Source organism: Lepidochelys olivacea, assembly GCF_965140295.1.
Source record: "Lepidochelys olivacea isolate rLepOli2 genome assembly, chromosome: 1".
NCBI lineage: Eukaryota > Metazoa > Chordata > Testudines > Cheloniidae > Lepidochelys > Lepidochelys olivacea.
The window spans coordinates 62,137,085-62,155,085 of record NC_140411.1 but is presented as its reverse complement, the minus strand read 5'-3'; the positions used below and the strand labels follow the sequence as shown (position 1 = coordinate 62,155,085).

The window sequence follows — 18,001 nt, the reverse complement described above, 5'->3', positions numbered from 1 at the left end:
CATGAAAATAAAGGCTGCTAACGTTGTCCCCTCATCCTTTCCAGGGTGATAGTGGCTACCTAATCTGTGTGTCTCCTTAGACTGTGACTGGCTTGTTCAGTGCAATCTAAATTGTTCATTTCACTTTAATTTTGTATCTAGGTTGACGTGTCACTTAACCTTTAGATTGTACTTTTAATTTGTGTGTATACACAACAGATGTGGATGGTGGGCACTTTATTAGAAATCTGAAAACTTAATACTGAGTGAATTCTGTTTCCAAAGTACAGCAAGTTGCCCTGTAGAAAGTAATAAGCAGCTTGTTAGTATAACTAATATTAAAGTTGCTGTGATGGGCCTGTTCATGGAAGTGTATTTTGGTAAACTATATCTTTGCTAGCAATAAGCAATGGCATCTATAGTAGACTTTGAGTGGACTGTCAATTTTGAAATTAGTGTTTCCTAATATAAATGTATATTAAGAAGCGTATTGGAGGTAGAAATGAAATTTTGAGGTTAAAAAAAGAAAAAGGCCAAAATTTTCAAACCTTGTATACCTAAACTTAGACTCCTATATCCACATTTAGGAACTTAAATAGAAGTGGCTCAATTTTCGGAAGTTCTAAGCACCCACAAATCTCATTGACGTTAATAGCTAGAGGTGCTTAGCATCTTTGAAAATTAAGCCTCTTCTAACTTTAGGCATAAGGTCTTGAAAAATGTGGCCTTTGACTCTACATGAATATAAACATACTAATGGGAGATACTGCATCTGTTTTAGGAACAGGTATATGGTAAGAATGCTCAGATTGTCATAACATCAAAGTTATAGATCACATGGATGATCACAGGGAAAATTAGCTTACCAATGACTTAGTGAACAATTTTCAACTCCCAGTAGGCCTGATCCAACTCTGATTCTCTGACAAGTTAATAGGAGTCTTTCTATTGACTTCAGTGGGAACTGGTTTGGGCTCCTAGATACAGTGTTCATGTTAACTCTGTCTGTTTATCTTACGCATTTTTATCTCCTTTTTAGGCTATTACCTATTTAACTTAAATATTTGTAACATGCCTGTCATCATAATATTGTATATAGGGACCAGTCTGACTCCCATTGACATCAGCGTAAATATTCCTGTGCGTGATCAAGCTCTAAACAAGTGTGGGTATATGATTATTTTGATTTGAAGGGTGGAAATGTTGGGTTTTTTTAATAGCAAATCTCAGCAAACTGCACATACTCAAATTTAATGGGACTAGTCAAATGTGCAAAGTTTAAGAACATGTAAGTGTTTGCAGGATTGGAGTCTTAGAGGGCATTATACGATTTCCATGTAATGCTCGTTACTGTAAATACTCCCCACTTTCCCCCCAGGGTTTTATTTACTGATTGTTCGATCTAAAATTCGATTTGGAAAAGTACTAGTCAAAATGTATAGAATGATGGTAAAAATGTAGCAAGAAATATGCTGGTGTTAAAACTACTTTATGCATGCAAAACAGCATTACCGTGTTTTACTATTTGATTTTCTCTTTCTGCACACCAATAACATTTTTTTTTTAAAATGTCACTGTAGTGTAAGAATGAGGTTTATGCTAACAAATATTTAATTGCTCCAAATTTTCAGAGTCTTATGCTGTGTTTCCATGGTAACAGCAAGATAGTACATAATGTAAGACTTTTGGAAATCATTTTATTTTTTTTCCTTTGAAGTATAGATAATTGCCATCTATGTCAGAGTAATTATTAAGCTCAATCACTGTATTTGTAGAAAACAGAAAAGAGCTCGGGAAGATGACGATGATGGCTTTTTTGGACCTGCTCTTCCTCCTGGGTTTAAAAAGCAGGATGATTCCCCAGAGAGGTAATTAAAGCGGAATAGTGTTCAGGCTCCTCTTGTTAAAACATAATTATTTTCAATAAAATATTTTGTGGCTCTATCAGTGAACACCTTAGTTACACTTAAGATTTATGTGATTAGAATTCCTTTGTAATTTGAGTACAAAATTCCCCATGTACCCTCTGGAAAGTCCGAGAGAAGAGGAAAATTGTATATGAACTGTCTAATCATATTTTGAATATCAAATTTCTCCCACCTTCTAAGATAAAGCTCAAAAAGAGTATGCTATGCATGTTAGTCAGGCAAACTGTTGTATGGTGTACGCTTGTGGTTTTATTCAATATATTTTTTTTGAAGATTTTATAGGTATTAGGCCCAAACTCTATGAACTCCTCAGGTGCAGGGGCCCACCTGCATGGAACTCATTGCAGGACTGAGGTGTTAATTTGTTCCTATGTCATATAATACGGTTATATTATTGCAATGGTTGTTTTGTTAATACATTGGGATCATTAGTTTTCTTCATGTAAACAATGCTGAATGGTGTATGTTTGTTAAAATCATATTTTACTAAATCAGCATTGATAATAGCCTCTTTGTCAGAAACTAAGCCCATTCAACCACACACAATTATAAAATACCTATTGGAGAAAGATAGTTGTTAATTTTCCTTTCAGAATTTAACTGTATCTGACAGCCTCCTAATCTTCACATCAATCTCAGCTCTTTCCAGTGTAATCCAAAATGATATTCTGTACAGAAATCACTACTTTCAAGAGAATGTTGTTAGATAAAGTGTTCAGCAGAAACTTCCTTGCAGATTTGCTTTTGACATCCGTGCTGTTTGCTTCCTCAGTGCTATAAAGAGTTAGTAGATAAAATGATCCAATATTTACCTGTCAGAAATAATGTCATTGTTAGGAAGATGAGCCAGTCTGTTGCTGAACAGTTCTGGTTGTAGCATTACTGTCTGCAAGAAATTCCGTAGTTGAAAGTGTCTCTCAAATCTGAGAACTTTTATTGAGAGAGAATTTCTATATATTAAGAAATATGACTGTCTCTCCTCCAGGTTTAAATCTGTTGAGATGATTTGGGGAAACTCTCTGTGTACAATGTATAAATTTTGGTTAATTTTATGATATTGTATCATTGAGTACTGCAACGTGAAGTAGGTCTACCATGGGCTGCCAGGGTCCATGACATCTCTCTCACTCTCATAAACACACCCGTCTGGAAGAAATTACAGAACAGATAAAATAAATCATTAACTTTAACAACTGAACTCTGGCTGAGCAATGGGTATGTTAAGGATGGTGCTTGGCAGATCCCAAAACCTGAGCTGTGTGACCTAGTGGTTGGAGCTAGCAGCAGAGACATGGTTGTGATCACACCAGAGGTCAGAAGCCACGCCAAGGGTCAAAATCAGAGTCTGCAACTGGGTCAGGGCAAGGAAGCAGGCAACAGGAACAAGGCATGGTAGATAGCAGGAACCAGGTGAGGAAGCAGGGACCTGGTGTCAGTGGTCTGCGCATCAACAGGCCTAATGACTAGTTGCTCAGACAAGGAATGGGACAGGAAGTCTTGTACCCGGTGGTGTCCAATCGGCTGTTAGCCATCTGGCCATGGTGAGTCAGTGGGTGTAGCTTCTGTGATGAGGTATTAGCAGCAGTTCTGTTGTCTGCCCTTCTAGCTCAATGGCACAGAAGATAAGGCTGCTGCTCAACAGCCCTGCAGGCCTGGCTTTGAGACCTGTGGCACCTGACCATGTCTGAGCTGTGAGAACTAATTCTGCCTAGGTTGTGTGAAGGGAAGAAGGTTTGAAGAGTGGAAAAATCCCTTAACAGGAAACCAAAGAAACCAGGTGGTAATACCTTTAAATACTCAGAGGGAGTCAGACACAAGGAGAAGCTTGGGCAGGAAAGGGGAACAAACAGAACTTGTTTTTGTAGCAAAGGGGGCCTTTGACTGTAGAACCAGCCAAAGTCAACGGAGGCTGGCTGGAGGAAAGAGAGGGAGAAGAGATCAGAGAGATTCCATGTTCCAAAGGAGAAGCCATGTGCAGGAGAGCAGGGAGAGAGGAAGGATCCCAAACTCCAGAAACAAATACTGAGCCAAATCCCAAAGAATGCTCAAGAGAGGTGAGGAAACTGAGGCAGGGATGATGTGCAGATGTTGTATTGTTTTGTGCTGTCTGTAGTAAAGAGTGACTAGTTTGAGAACTTTTTCAAAGCCTGTGCATTGTGTGTTTCAACTATCGTATCCCTAGAGAGGTGAATGTAAACTAGATTTCCCTCAAAGTTGGCACTCTGGGAAAGGCTATGCTTAAGATACTGGAGAACCTGGGGGAGCTAGCACAAAACATAGGGTGTAGGCAGTTGAACTTTCAGGCGGTAGTGTAAGCTGGAAGATCTGCACATCCAGAATGTGGCCAGTGATCCAAAGGCAGTGCCTGGACTCTGCTTAGACTCAGGAAGCTTAAAAGCACATGGACTCAAAACAGCAGCTTGGTGAGTGTCTGGCAGGCGAAGTTATACCAGAGCTTCCACATCTTTAATGCAATAAAACTGTCTCCAAATGTGTAGTTAAAAGTAGTATAAATAGCTGGTATAATTATTTCAGGGTAACATATGGTACCTCAGCGCTTGCTTTCATTATAAAGACCATTACCCTCTCATCCTTCAAATCCCTCCTCAAGGAACGATTTCTGCTGTCACACATAAAGGAAGTCAGCCAAACAATGGCTAGGTGGGACAGCAGCTGGGGAAAGCTGATTTTATTATTTATTTGTTTTTTTTTTTCTCTTTAGATTATTTGGGACCATCTAGTTGTGCACATCAATAACAACTCTATGTGACTGTTACCCTTCTTCTCCCGGTTATTATTGTATAAATGCAAGTAAATGCGAACCAGCACCCTGCACGGTGGGGTCCTGGGTACTACCACAGCACAAATAATACTGAAAACATGTTTCATTGGACAAGAGACATTCTTTCAGCCATATAAAAATAGAATCTCTAATAAAACAGCCAAAGGGTCTGCTCCTGAAAGCTTTACACAGTTAGTCTCAGTTAGTCCTCTTGATGTCGACGGGACTACTCATGTGAACATGGCTAGCAGGATTGGGCCCAGAGGGGGAAAGGCAGCCATTTAAAGGTGCACTAAAGAGCAATGAACTGTGCACTTTTCACTTCTACTTTCTGACATAAAGTAGATTCCGCTTACTAGCAATCCCTTGGTTGCCAGCAAAAAGTTGGTACTGTATTACTGTCAGTTGCTAATAAGTGAAAGGCAGGTTTCTGAGGTAGCACCCAGGGAAAGAAGTGCTTGGACATGCCTTTCCTGGCCGCAGTCCTGTAAGCCTGGCTACAGGCAGGGCAGCAGCAGGGATGGAAGCTGCAGTCTGGATGCTGGGGCTTTCTCTGGGGATCAGAGATGCTGGTGACCATTGGGGCTGCACCATACCTCTCCCTGAACTCTCCAAAGGTTGGGGCTCAGTATGTCCCAGCACTTCCTTCCTTCAACAGTGCATACCCCCAGCAGGGCACAGCCTGGAGAGTTCAGGGAGCAGTACCATGCAGCTCCGACATCTGTGCTGCATTTCCCCTCTCCACTGTTCCCCTGACCACATCCTCACGTGCCAGTCCACAGCCACTTACCTCCTGTGTGGTCCATGTGAACAGGCTGATTTGCCAGGCAGCTGTCCCAGAAGGAAGTACTGGGATGGACTGAGCACCTGCCACAGACAGTTATCCAGGCTTGCAGCCAGGGGAAGCACATGCAAGCCTGTGTGCAGGGTGTACACAGCACATCCCAGCGGTTCCTTCCCCGACTGCAGCCCGCAAACCTATGTGCAGTTGTTCTTTTAAAAAAAAAGAAAGATTCCTAATAAGCAGCATGCTGTTGCCAATCTCCAAATTCCATTTACATTGATGTTAATGGAATAGGATCGATTACCAGCAAAATCTTGCCAGTAACCAAAAGTTGCTAGTATCAGGATTGCTATTAAGGAGAATATACTGTATTAAGAGTGTCTTAAAGTCTTTTAGTCCCCTCCCCTCCCAGATTTTTTTTTTCTTTAGTGACTTGCTTCTAAATGGTCAAATTAAACAAAGCACAGTTAGGGCTAATGTGCATTAACTGAACATATGGGGCCAGATTGTGCCCCATCCTGTGTGCTGGCACAAGGGAGCAAAGGGGCATTAAAGGGATCCCCTTGCACCTTGAGAGAAACAGACTTTGCAGAGCTACCATCTCCCCTTTTTGAGCAAATGTGTGAAAAGGGCATGGACCAGGCAGAGCCTTGTCTCTCTTCTACCGCTCCCCAGTGCACTGGCAGGGTAACTATGCTGGCACATTGGGGAGCACATGATGTGACTGGTATAGATCTGATGCCATTTACTCCCTCACCAAATCAGTGGGGAGAGTGGGAAGGAGATTGTGATGCCTAGTTGCAGTCTCCCTCCTGGGCTGTTCCAGGGGCAACAAAACAACACAGTGCCCCTTATTCTGGTCAGATTACAATCTGCTCAATCTAGTCCATAATTACTGAAACAAAATGATGCATGTTGATTTCAGTGCATGGATATCCCAATGTATGATTGGCTCATAAGTGTGTGTGGATGTACTGTTTATGCCTTGTATAATATATCCCCCACTCCTTTTGAACATCTTTATTTCTCAGACACATCTTTCAAATTTGTCAAAGCATATATTCTTAATTGAGCACTGTATATATGACAATTTTCAGCTTTTAAAACACCTTTTTTGAGTTAGTCAAGTACAAAATATAAATGAACCATTTTCTTTAGTTTTGAAAAGAATATCCCTCTCTAACGAAATTATAATATGAAAATTCAATTTGTGAATATTTTCGGAAAAAAATTAAAATCAGAGTTGAAAACAAACATAAGACGTTTTAGCCCCAAATGTACAAATTTTGAAGAAATTAAGCCTCAGAAAAATAGGATTGGAAAAGAGAGTGCATTTTCAACCATAATAATAGCTATGGCTTGAAAAATCCAGTGACTAATGCGGAAACTCTCAGGCAAGTAGGGGGTCCTCGATGCATCGATTTTTTTGCATAACTTAAAATTTCATTTTAAAAAATATTGTTTCCTGCCCTTATATTTCTAAAAATAATCTTCTGCATATGTGCAAAAAGTAAACAGCAGCCCTGTTTTCTGCCTGAGTCTGTAGAAAAACAGCAAAGCTGTGCCAAACAGAAGAGCATATTAACAAGATTTCACTCAGATTCGCACTTGCTGTTCGAGATGATCTGGGCAGCCAGGAAGCTGTCAAAAATCATGTCCGCTCCATGCTGCTGAGGAAAGCCCTGAGCAGCAGCAGCAGAGTTCTTCATACAGAAGACACCACAGAAATGGAGGCTGTGGGACGTGTAGAATATTGAAAACCATTTTCCTACCCACTCCTTGGAACAGCCTACAAGGTGGGAGGGGGTAGAGTAGCGGAGGCCTGCCCCTCTCTCTGGCTTTGTCGACATGGGGAAGTTTTATGGGTTATACAGGTATAACCCCCAGCATAGATACCCTACTCTGGACTATGAGGGAACATCTGCACTGCAGCTGGGGTGTGATTCTCAGCACGGGTAGACAGACTCATGCTAACTCTGCCTCAGCTAGCGTGCTAAAAATTGCAGAGCGGACACTGCAGCATGGGCAGCAGCTAGGGCTAACCACCCAAGCTTGGACTAAGGGCTTCGGCAGGCTTGGACTCAGGCAGCTAGCCCAAGCCGCTGTCAGTGTGGCAACATCCCCGTGACTTAGTGTGCTAGATCTGCCGGAGCTAGCACAGGTCTGTCTACCCGCACTCACAATCACACTCCGGCTACAGTGTCGTAGGCAGAGTAGCTTCCTCTTGTTTGGCGGACACCCCTCCCCAAGCAACGTAAGCTAAACCAAGAAAGGCACTCTTCCGCCAAAATAAGGGGTACCGCCAGTATAAATGTGTTTGTTTTAAATTCACACTTCGGTTATACCAAAAAGCCTTCCTGTGTGGATACTGCCTTAGTCGTGAGAAAGCAGAAGAGAAGCCAAAAAGCTGCTTCTCTCTTCCAGCAGCTAGATGGGGGTGGAGCTTCACATTTAGCAGACACTTGTAAGCCGGAGGCTGCAATGAAAGATGGAGCTCTCTAGCTAAGGGCAGTGCCACAGTAGAATTATCGGTTTCAGAGTAACAGCCGTGTTAGTCTGTATTCGCAAAAAGAAAAGGAGTACTTGTGGCACCTGGAGGGTGAGAAAACCTGGATTTGTGCTGGAAATGGCCCAACCTGATGATCACTTTAGATAAGCTATTACCAGCAGGACAGTGGGGTGGGAGGAGGTATTGTTTCATATTCTCTGTGTGTATATAAAGTCTGCTGCAGTTTCCACGGTATGCATCCGATGAAGTGAGCTGTAGCTCATGAAAGCTTATGCTCAAATAAATTGGTTAGTCTCTAAGGTGCCACAAGTACTCCTTTTCTTTTAGTAGAATTATCGGCACCCTTCCCCTCCTAGCACTCCTGCTACAGCAGGCTGGCTTCTCGGGGGAGGATTGCCCCTGAACCTTGCAGGTGCCCCCTGTTTACACATACGCCCCTTGTTCTATCTCCTTTTTGTTAGTAGGTGTAATCCTCTGACTATAGGTCTGGTACGATTTTGTTTGTTTTGCTTGAAGTCTTGGCAATAGCATCACTGCTGCAAGGCTTGATTGATTAGATTATACCAGATTTAATAAAAGCATAATTCAATGGCACTGGGGCTCATTTCCTCTGTTCCTAAAATCTTATGTTTAGGGTTTCAGCCAGCCATCTGCAGGAGTTAGGAAGGTATTATTTTTCCCCCCAGTGTCTTCTGGGTTGTGTTTTTTTTTTTTTGTTTTGTTTTTTTAAATCTCCTTTGAAGCATCAGGAATGGCCAAAACTGGAGATGGGACATTGGGTGTGGGGGGCCAGGACTCTGAAGTGTCACTGAGCATTTTCTCTCAGGTGCTTGGCTGGCTGGCTCTTACTAACATGTTGAGGGTCTAACGCAGAGATGGTCCCATGGGCCACATCAGGCCTGTGGGACCGGCCCGCGGGAGTGGCTTGCCCGGCCCTTGAGCTCCCCTCCCTTCCCACACTGTCCCCCCTCTCCCGCAGCCACCTCCCAGGCTTTCCAATAAGCCTGTCCTGCCGCTGCGGCATGGTAAGGGGGTGGGGGGGGTTGAATAAGGGGCAGGAGGTCCTGCGGGGCAGTCAGGGGACGGAGGTTCGGGGGGGGGGCGGTCAGGAGACAGGGAGCGGGGGGGTGGATAGGGGGTGGGGTCTCAGGAGGGGGCAGTCAGGGGACAAGGAGTGGGGGGGGCTGGATGGGTTGAGAGGGCCTGTCGGGGGTAGAGGTGTGGATAGAGGTCGGGGCAGTCAGGGGACAGGGGGGGTTTGATAGGGGGTGGGGTCCTGGAGCGGGGGGACGGTTAGGGGCGGGGGTCCCGGGACAAGGAGCCAGGGAGTTCTGAGGGGGACAGTCAGGGGATGGGAAGTGGGAGGGGGCGGGGGGGTAGGGGCAGGCTGTTTCCAGAGGCACAGCCTTCCCTACCCGATCCTCCATACAGTTTCGCAACCCCGATGTGGCCCTTGGGCCGAAAAGTTTGCCCACCCCTGGTCTTATGCATAGACCCTGACTCCGTAGGTGCTCTGGGACTCAAGCACCCATGGGAAAAAAAGCTAGTGGGTGCTCAGTTCCCAGGAGTCAGAGCTTCAGTGTGGAATGTGATGAGTTCTGTGCTGCTAACAACTCTGCTCTTGGGGCAGGCAGTTTGTTTATAAACAGAGACAGGGTGATTACAATAACAAAACGCTTGTCATTACATTAAGGATCCTCAGATGATCCTGAAGACATTCCCAGGCACTCCAGTTAAAAGATAGGAAACAAAGGGGAGGAATAAATGGTCCATTTTCAGAATGGAGAGAAGTAAATAGTGGTGTCCCCCAAGGGGCTTGTACTGGTCTGGGATCAGTGCTGTTCAGCATATTCATAAATGCTCTGCAAAAAGGGGTAAACAGTGAGGTGACAAAGTTTGCAGATGATACAAAATTATTCAAGATAAGTCCAAAACAGTCTGCAAAGAGTTACAAGGGATCTCACAAAACTGGGTGATTTGGTAGCAAAATGGCAGATGAAATTCAATGTTAAATGCAAAATAATGCACATGGCAAAATAGAAACCCAACAATACATACAAAATGATGGTGCATAAATCAAGAGACACATCTTGGAGTCATTTGCTGTACTCTGGAAGCGCTATCTTTCCAGAGTACTGCCAATTCATAAGAATCCTTTTCACTGTGCCTGTATCATTCTGAACTGTGGAATGCTCATTTTCCTGCTTCAGAAGACTTAAAACTTATCTCCAGTCATCAATGGGACAGATACAACTGAATAATGTAGCTGTCCTTAATGTGCAATTCAGTAATAACAGGGAACCTAGATGTAAATAAGATTGCTGACAGTTTCATCCAGAAAGCTCCAGTGAGACATAATGTCTTTAAACTGGGATGTTAGTGAAGACAGCTTGAAGGTGATTGCAATGATCTTAATATAATTTAATTATGTAGTTCATAATAATTTAATCATTATTCAAATAGTAAAGATACCAATGATAGACCTATTCAATAACTAGAATAAAGAAATGTGTAAATATGCTGAAAATAGCCTTCTCCCAAAACTGGCAGAGCACCCCCCCACACACACTCTCTGTCTCTCTCTCTCTCTCTCTCTCTGTTTTTCTTCAAAAGCACCCACAGGCAAAAACAGTCAGCACCTATGGTCTAAGGGATCATCATATGCAGGGTCAGGAAGGAATTTCCCCCCGGGTCAGACTGTCAGTGATGTTGGGGGTTTGCACCTTGTGCGAGTCATTTGACAGGATTATCTGGGTATATCTCATTTAATCATTTCCCTGCCATAAAAGGGGCCTCAAGCAGTGGTGCACCTCAGTCCCTCTTGTTCTCTGCCTGTGGCACATAATAGCCTAATGATCCTCTAGTCTAATTTTGGTTGTTGAGTTTAGTGTGTGGGTGCTGGGTAATGTTGTTGACCTGTGAATATACAGGAGGTCAGACTTGGTGATTTGCTGGTCCCTTCTGGCCTTAAACTTTAATGAGCTATTTTTGATTGCACAAAAACGTGGATAGTGGAGGTCATATTGATAAGCAGATGGAAAGTATTTAATAAAGACAGTACCTGCTTGTGGTTTGTTTTTTTTTTTTTTAAGTGATAACTTTAAAAATCTGGAACATGGAGATGGAAGTGTGCTTTTTCAAGTTGATATCCCCCTTGTGTATGTAATACATAGAAAGATGAAAATGTATGACGATCAATGAAAATGTGACTTTACAAGAGAATACACATTCAACTTTACCACTTTACTGAACTGTTCAAATACTGATTCTTGCTGCAAACAATAAAAAGTTGTTACTTAAATGTGCTTTTCATGCTGATTCTTTTTTTTAATTAGGGAAGGGAAATAATTCTTTTTTTTTCTTTGAGGCCTGTTATAGGTCCTGCTTTGCCACCTGGTTTTAGGAAGCCTACACAGTATACTGAAGATAACAGCTGTTCCATAGGATCTTCTATTTCTTCAGAATTCCATACCCAGGTTTGTAAAAACTGAAATGGCACTGATCTATCTTGTATTTATAGTGCATTGGCATCTGAAGGATTCTAACTGATGACCTGATCCAAAGCCCACTGAAATAACTTTTTAATACAGTAGATCTTGCTTTCCACCTACAGAGCAAGACAAATCCCTGTCCTGTAGAGTTTATGGTCTAAAATATCTGGCTCATTTTGGGTGCCATTGCAGTATAAACAATCAATGATAATCAAGTAGCTTCTGAACTGTAACTGCAGAATCCTGTCTGAAAGGGATTGTGCAGAGGAAAAGTAAGTTTCTCTGCCCACCTTTTCATTTATCTTGTGCTTGAGCATGCTAGGCACTTCAAAGAATTTAGAAAAGAAATAATCCCTGCCCTGTAGAGTTTACAGTCTAAGTTCACTTATCTAACAAGTGAGTTGGAAGAAAACATCAAGACAGGGAGTTGGTGAGGAGCAAGAGGATAAAAGTAAGGAGCTGGCCAAAGGAGAGGAAATGTTGTGAGGTTTGGGGGAAAGGAGGGATGAGGGTGCAAACAGCAGGTGTTATAAAATGGTGTCAAACTTCTTATTCTTTATCACAAAGTCTGCTCTTTCTTGGTTTTGCTGGAGGATGGGTGTTTGTAGACAGAATTAAATAAAAAAGCCAAGCCTGTGGACTTGTAGTCAAACAAACGTCACCTCACTTTCTCTTCTGGTATGATAGTCTCTCCCCTAGAGGGTATTGTGGCACAGTTCAAACAAGCTTCCCTTCCCAGGACCCAAAATGCAAGTAAATCCCAAATAGATGGTATTCACTTCCCTGGCTCTGGGAGAGAGACAGCCAGGTGGTCAGCATGGCTAGCCTGGCTTGATGGGTTCTAAACTACATTCCCAGAAGTCTGGGACAGTGCCCATTGACAGTTGAGTCGTGAGGGATACAGCAAATTCCCAACCAACCCACACCTGGAAACTTCACTCTTGCACTGTGAACAGAGGCAGTAATCTGGGGCTGCTTCCCAAACTACCATCTGTCCCTGAACTCCTGCAGTGGCTGGAGAGAAATCCTGAAAGCTGATTAGTGCTGGGCTCAGATGATTCTCATACTAGATATAAAGAGCTGTTAGACTAGTTAATATGAGATCTCACACTTATTTTGAAGGAGAGGGGTGTTGAATATTTAACAATGACAGTTTCTCCAAAGTGTTCATTTTGTATTGAGCTTAAACGCCACAGTTTTAAACATGTCTAAAATCTCATCTCTGCATCTGATGAAGTGAGCTGTAGCTCACGAAAGCTTATGCTCAAATAAATTGGTTAGTCTCTAAGGTGCCATTGGTACTCCTTTTCTTTTTGCATATCTTCTCAGTTGCTCTTGTCTTTTGTGATATGTCAGTGGTTCTATGTAGATGGGGCCTGAATTGTATGTTTTTAAAAAAGTAAAAAAAAAATGGATATACCTTTACATGCCTCCTTTATCTATCCTAAGGAAGTAAAAATTGGGCACAAGCGCTCCCCCTCCTCCTCTGCATGTCCTCTTCAATTACTGGTCAGATCATGGTGTGCTTTAGGATGGGAAATGGTCATTTTTCTTCCCATTTACTCTCCTCCCTATTTGAGATTTTTTTCAAAATTCTGCTCTCCATTACTCCCTCCCGTTGCCCTTCGTGTCTTTCCTTTCTCACTACTACCTCTGAATGCCTAACTCACACTGGTATGTGACTTAGCAGGGAGCCCTGCTCCAAGGTAATATATACTGGTAGGGAAAGTGTAAAATATGTGACAGAATTGTTGCCAAATGTTCAGTGTCATAACACACGTAATTGTTTCAGGTAAACGTTAGCACATGTTTGTACCAACTTTTCCTTATTCTGTTGTTCTGAAGTGTTTCAATTTTCAGTGCAAGACCCCAGCCTACTAGAGTGTAAGTGCTGTTCTGAAACCAAGCTTTTTTTATTAGCACTTTGTGCTGTGACCATTCTGCTACCTCCTACAGCCCGTATTGTCACAATTTATAATGAAGAATGATAGTCTGCTGTTTAAAAATATTCCTAACTGCAAATAATGATTAAGCAGTTTGTCATATTGACAAATGTCTGGTTGCAGAGATATCAAAATTTGGCTGTTTCTACATTTCAAACAAAAAAGTATAAAAATTCCTCCATTGTTAAATAGGGACCTCCAGATCATGTGTCAAGTGAAGTGTTTGTAACAAAGAAACTTAATTTATTGCAGAGATTTTCTTCTAGTTTCAACAGGTAAAAATTTTTATAATCTTTTCGTGTGTTAACTGGGATGATGCGATTTGTTCCTATAACACTTATTGCACAGTTGTAGAGGGTATGCATTTTCTACATTAAAATAACTTTTTTTTACTATTCAGTTTGGCAAGAGGAGGTTTTTGTTATCTGTAGAGACAGCTTATTCTGTCGACTCCTCTTCACTGTAATTGTGTATTGAATTATCTCACAATACCTGTGTATTTTTTAGATTTGTTTAAGTGCATGTATTTGGGGACAGGAGGTAGGAGTGTGTTAAGTTTAACATTAATGAGCAAGGAAACAAGATGGACTTCGATTAAAACCTAGCAGAGTTTCTTTATCTTTCATCTTCAAAGCGCTTATGATAACTTGTGGAATCTTTTAAACTTTTGTTCCACATTTTTTTTTCTAGCCTCTTTGGCCACATCCTGAGAAACAACAAAATACCACAGTGGTAGTTTATTCAATACTTACAGTTTAAAATCAGTGAAAAAGCTTTAGGGTAAAAAGAGAAGAGATAATACCATTACATGCACACACTATTAGGGTTATGAAAGGATAATCATCTTTGTCCTCTTCAGCCTTTCAACTCCATTGGATGCAGGTAGTCACAACATCCTTTTCAACTCTTCCCTCGTTTCATGACTCTATACCTCACACACACACTCACTCTCTCTCTCGCTAACTTTTGGAGTGTTGCTTCAGTTTTTCCACCTCTTCCTGCTCCCACTAGTGGTCAGTTTCCAACAGGGTTTTATCCTTGGCCATTCTTTCTCTCTGTGTGCTATAGATCAGGGTGACCCCATCCAGGATTATGGTCTCAAATGGCCGCCTTCTTCGAGTAGTGGCCCTATGATTGCTCCACTGTAGGTGTGCTTGCATCCCTGTGCTGCTGATCAGAGAACTTTCGGTAGCCATGTCCGTTAGGTCAGTACATGTGCTGTCTCTCCTTGTGCCCTGCGATGAGACTAGTCAGTGCACACACGCTAACCCTGCTCAGTTCCTTCTCAACCACCCCTGGCTCAAGATGTAGCTATTTGCAGTCCACTACAACAATTGCTTTTGTTTCTGCATTTACATAGTTAGTACTTAGTGTAGTAATTTTTCCCCTTAATTTTCTCAATTTTTTTTTAAATTTTTTTCCCCATTCCCGCCCTCCCCCATTGTGGACCCTTCCTCCAATGGGGTATGCCCAGTTCACTGGTCTTCAAGAAGTGCCTCTCTTGCAAAGAGGTGATCCCTACCTCAGACAAGTACTCCCAGTTCATTTGCTGCTTTGTGGAAGGCCACATTCAACAAAAGGATGATCTCAGCCAACAATTCAGGTCCCACTCTCATAAGGATAGAAAGCCCAGACAGAAGATTTTCATGGAGGTGGCTCTCTGACCCTCTCTGGCCCTCCGCCACAAGTCACCTGGCAGATGTGAGTCTTCGCTACAGCCCTCAACATCTAAAGGTTGCAGGTCAAAGAAACAAGCTGCTAATCCCTCTCACGAATCGTCAAAGCAGGAAGTCTACCACAGTGAGCCCTGAGAGAGCCACAAGCGTTCTCTGGCATGCTCAGTACTATCAGCAGCAAGACTATCCCAGTCCAGTACCCATGGCTCATGGAAGTTCGCAGTGGCTGGTAGAGTTGAGAAGCCTATGGACCCGATGGGCAGAGGCACTGAGTCACGAGGACAGGAATAAGCACTCTGCTACAAAGGCATTGCCGGTTCAAAAGTCTACATCGATACCAACATCAACACCTCATCCAGCACCAGAGCAGCCAGTACAGACAAGATCCCCATCTCCCCCAGTACTGCCAGTGGCAGCCAGTCAGTCAGTCCCACCAGAATTCCAACATTCTAGGGACCTCCATGTATCTGATGTACCAGAGCCTCTTCTTGGTACCAGCACCTTTGCACTGAGTCTTTGCCCAGCACAGGAGTCCTCCCCACTCCCCCGCCCTCTAGTAAGGGCTCAGATAGCAAACCCAAGGAGGTAGCATCACAGTACTCCTCCCAGGCTCCTTACAGAGTTCAATATCAACAGGACCCTCGAGCATACCTTCAGATGGCCCCACCATCTTGGCATGGGCACCACCACGCTCTCTGCCACCAGGCCATACTGGGACCCTTGGGCTGCCTATCGCCAGCATGCCTCTCGAGCTTCTGGCCCCACTTGAGAACCCTCGAGATGCACCCCTTTAGCTGCAGTGTCCAGAGCTTCAGAACCTCCAGAAGAAATTGTGGAAGAACAGGAGGGCAGTGCTGAGAAAGAAGTGACCCCAAGGACCAGATCCTCCTCCCCAGATGAGGCAGTCATGCCTCCCCCACTGTCTCTGACTGGGGACTTTAGTCTCTTCCAGGATCTAGCAAAGAGAGTGGCAGACATGCTCCAAATACTGCTGGAAGAAGTCACGGACACCCACCATCATCTCCTGGACATACTCTGTTCATCCTAGTTTTCAAAGATTGCCCTGTTAACAAGGCCATTCTGTACCTGGCAAGAATCATTTGGCAAACCCCAGCATTGGTGGCACCTACCTGCAAGCGACCGGACAAAAAATATGTCCCAGCAAGGGAGACTGAATTCCTCTTCTCCCACCCTCCACCTAAGTCCATTGTGGAGGACGCTATTACAGAGGCTCCCCGGGTTACACAAGACCCAACTTACGCAAATTTGCACTTACGGAAAAAGTTCCATAAGCTAGAAAGAGGAGTGGGGTGGTTTGTTTTTTGCGTAACATTCGGGTATACGTTTCTGACTTACGCGAAATTCTAGTTACGCAAGGCTTTCCAGAACGGAACGATTGAGTAAATCGGGGAGCGTCTGTAGTTCCTGTGTCCATCAACACAGAAGAGGTCCACTCCCTACGATAGTGACTGGAAGCATTTGAATGTCTTTGGAAGGAAGGTGAACTCCTCAGCCATTCTTCAGTTTCAATTTGCCAATTACCAAGCCCTGACAGAAAAATACGACTACATAAATTATTCAAAACTGAACGATTTTATTGAGCACCTGCCTGAGTCACATTTCAACCAATTTAAGGCCATTATCCAGGAGGGACAGTTAGTAGAAAGACAATGCTACAATCTGTCTTCAATGCAACCAACACAGTGGCCAAGTCCTTCTCCACCGTGGTGGTGATGCCATGGGTGTCATGGCTCCATCTGTAGGGATTCCCGAAGGAGGTACAATCAACCGTTGGAGACCTTCCCTTTGAATGCACTAAGCTCTTAGTGGAAAAGACTCATGCCTCTCTTCACACCTTGAAGATTCTTGGACCACTCTCTGTTCATGGGCATCTACATGCCAGGACAAAAGAGGAAGTGTAGTCTGCAGCCCCAGAACAAACCACGCATCTCCCAATACCTACCTCAATATTACTGCAAGCCACAGAGGAAGAAAAACGAATTTTCAAGATGTAAACCATCTGGCCCACAATCTGTCTCATCCTAGCAGTCTACATCCAAGCACCAATTTTGATGTGTTGGTTGAGGTGTCAATAGACCACTTCCTCCAACTGCTACAGCCATTGGTTGACATTTGGCCACTGGTTGACAATGTTATGCAGCATCTGGAAACACACAGTATTGGACCAATGTATCCTAGAGATCATTCGCAGTGGGTACTCTATCCATTTTACATCCCTGCCCTCTCCAACACCCTTCCGTGTCCCTTTTCAGTGAACCTTCTCATGAGAGTTTACTATGCCAAGAGGTTAATAGTCTCCTCCGATTAGAAGCCATAGAAGCAGTACCTCAACATCTATGAGGCAAAGGATTCTACTCTTGATATTTCCTAATTCTCAATAGGAAGAGAGGTTGGAGATCCATAATAGACTGCAGAGTTCTCAACAAGATTGTCAAAGCTCAAAAATTCGAGATCACTCTAGCAATGATCATCCCAATGTTGGAATAGGATGATTGGTTTTCAGCCCTTGACTTTCAGAATGCCTACTTCTGTATCGCAATCTTACCCTCTCACAGATGATTTCTCAGATTCACTCTAGGACAAGACACTACCAGTAAAGGCTATTCCCTTTCGGGCTATCATTGGCCCTGAGAATATTTTCCAAGGTTCTCTCAGTAGTGGCCACACGCTTATGCTCCCAGGGGATCACAATTTACTGTTATCTGGATGATTGTCTTCTCAGAGCCCTATCCCTCCAAGAGGCTCACTGAGTCACTAAAGCTGCAATGCACTTGTTCACAGAACTGGGTCTACAGATCACCAGCCAAAAGTCAACCCTTGTTCCAGTGCAAAACCTGGAATTCATAGGTGCCAACCTCGACCCATTACAGGCCAGACCTCTTCTACCT

At 43.3% G+C, this 18,001-nt stretch overlaps 1 protein-coding gene across 5 annotated transcripts in view; it reads left to right on the top strand.

Annotated features, from left to right (window-relative positions):
- The window catches only part of GPALPP1 (GPALPP motifs containing 1), a 37,879-nt gene that overhangs the window by 5,245 nt on the left and 14,633 nt on the right, over positions 1-18,001 (top strand). The window contains exons 3-4 of one of the 5 annotated variants that reach the window (XM_084617739.1): positions 1,755-1,847; positions 11,361-11,458. In XM_084617739.1, the coding sequence (XP_084473865.1) occupies positions 1,755-1,847; positions 11,361-11,458 (191 nt within the window). Of the gene's footprint in view, positions 1-1,035; positions 1,145-1,754; positions 1,848-11,349; positions 11,459-18,001 lie in introns of those variants that run through there. The other 4 variants (XM_084617737.1, XM_084617741.1, XM_084617740.1 and 1 more) reach the window with 4 other exon arrangements.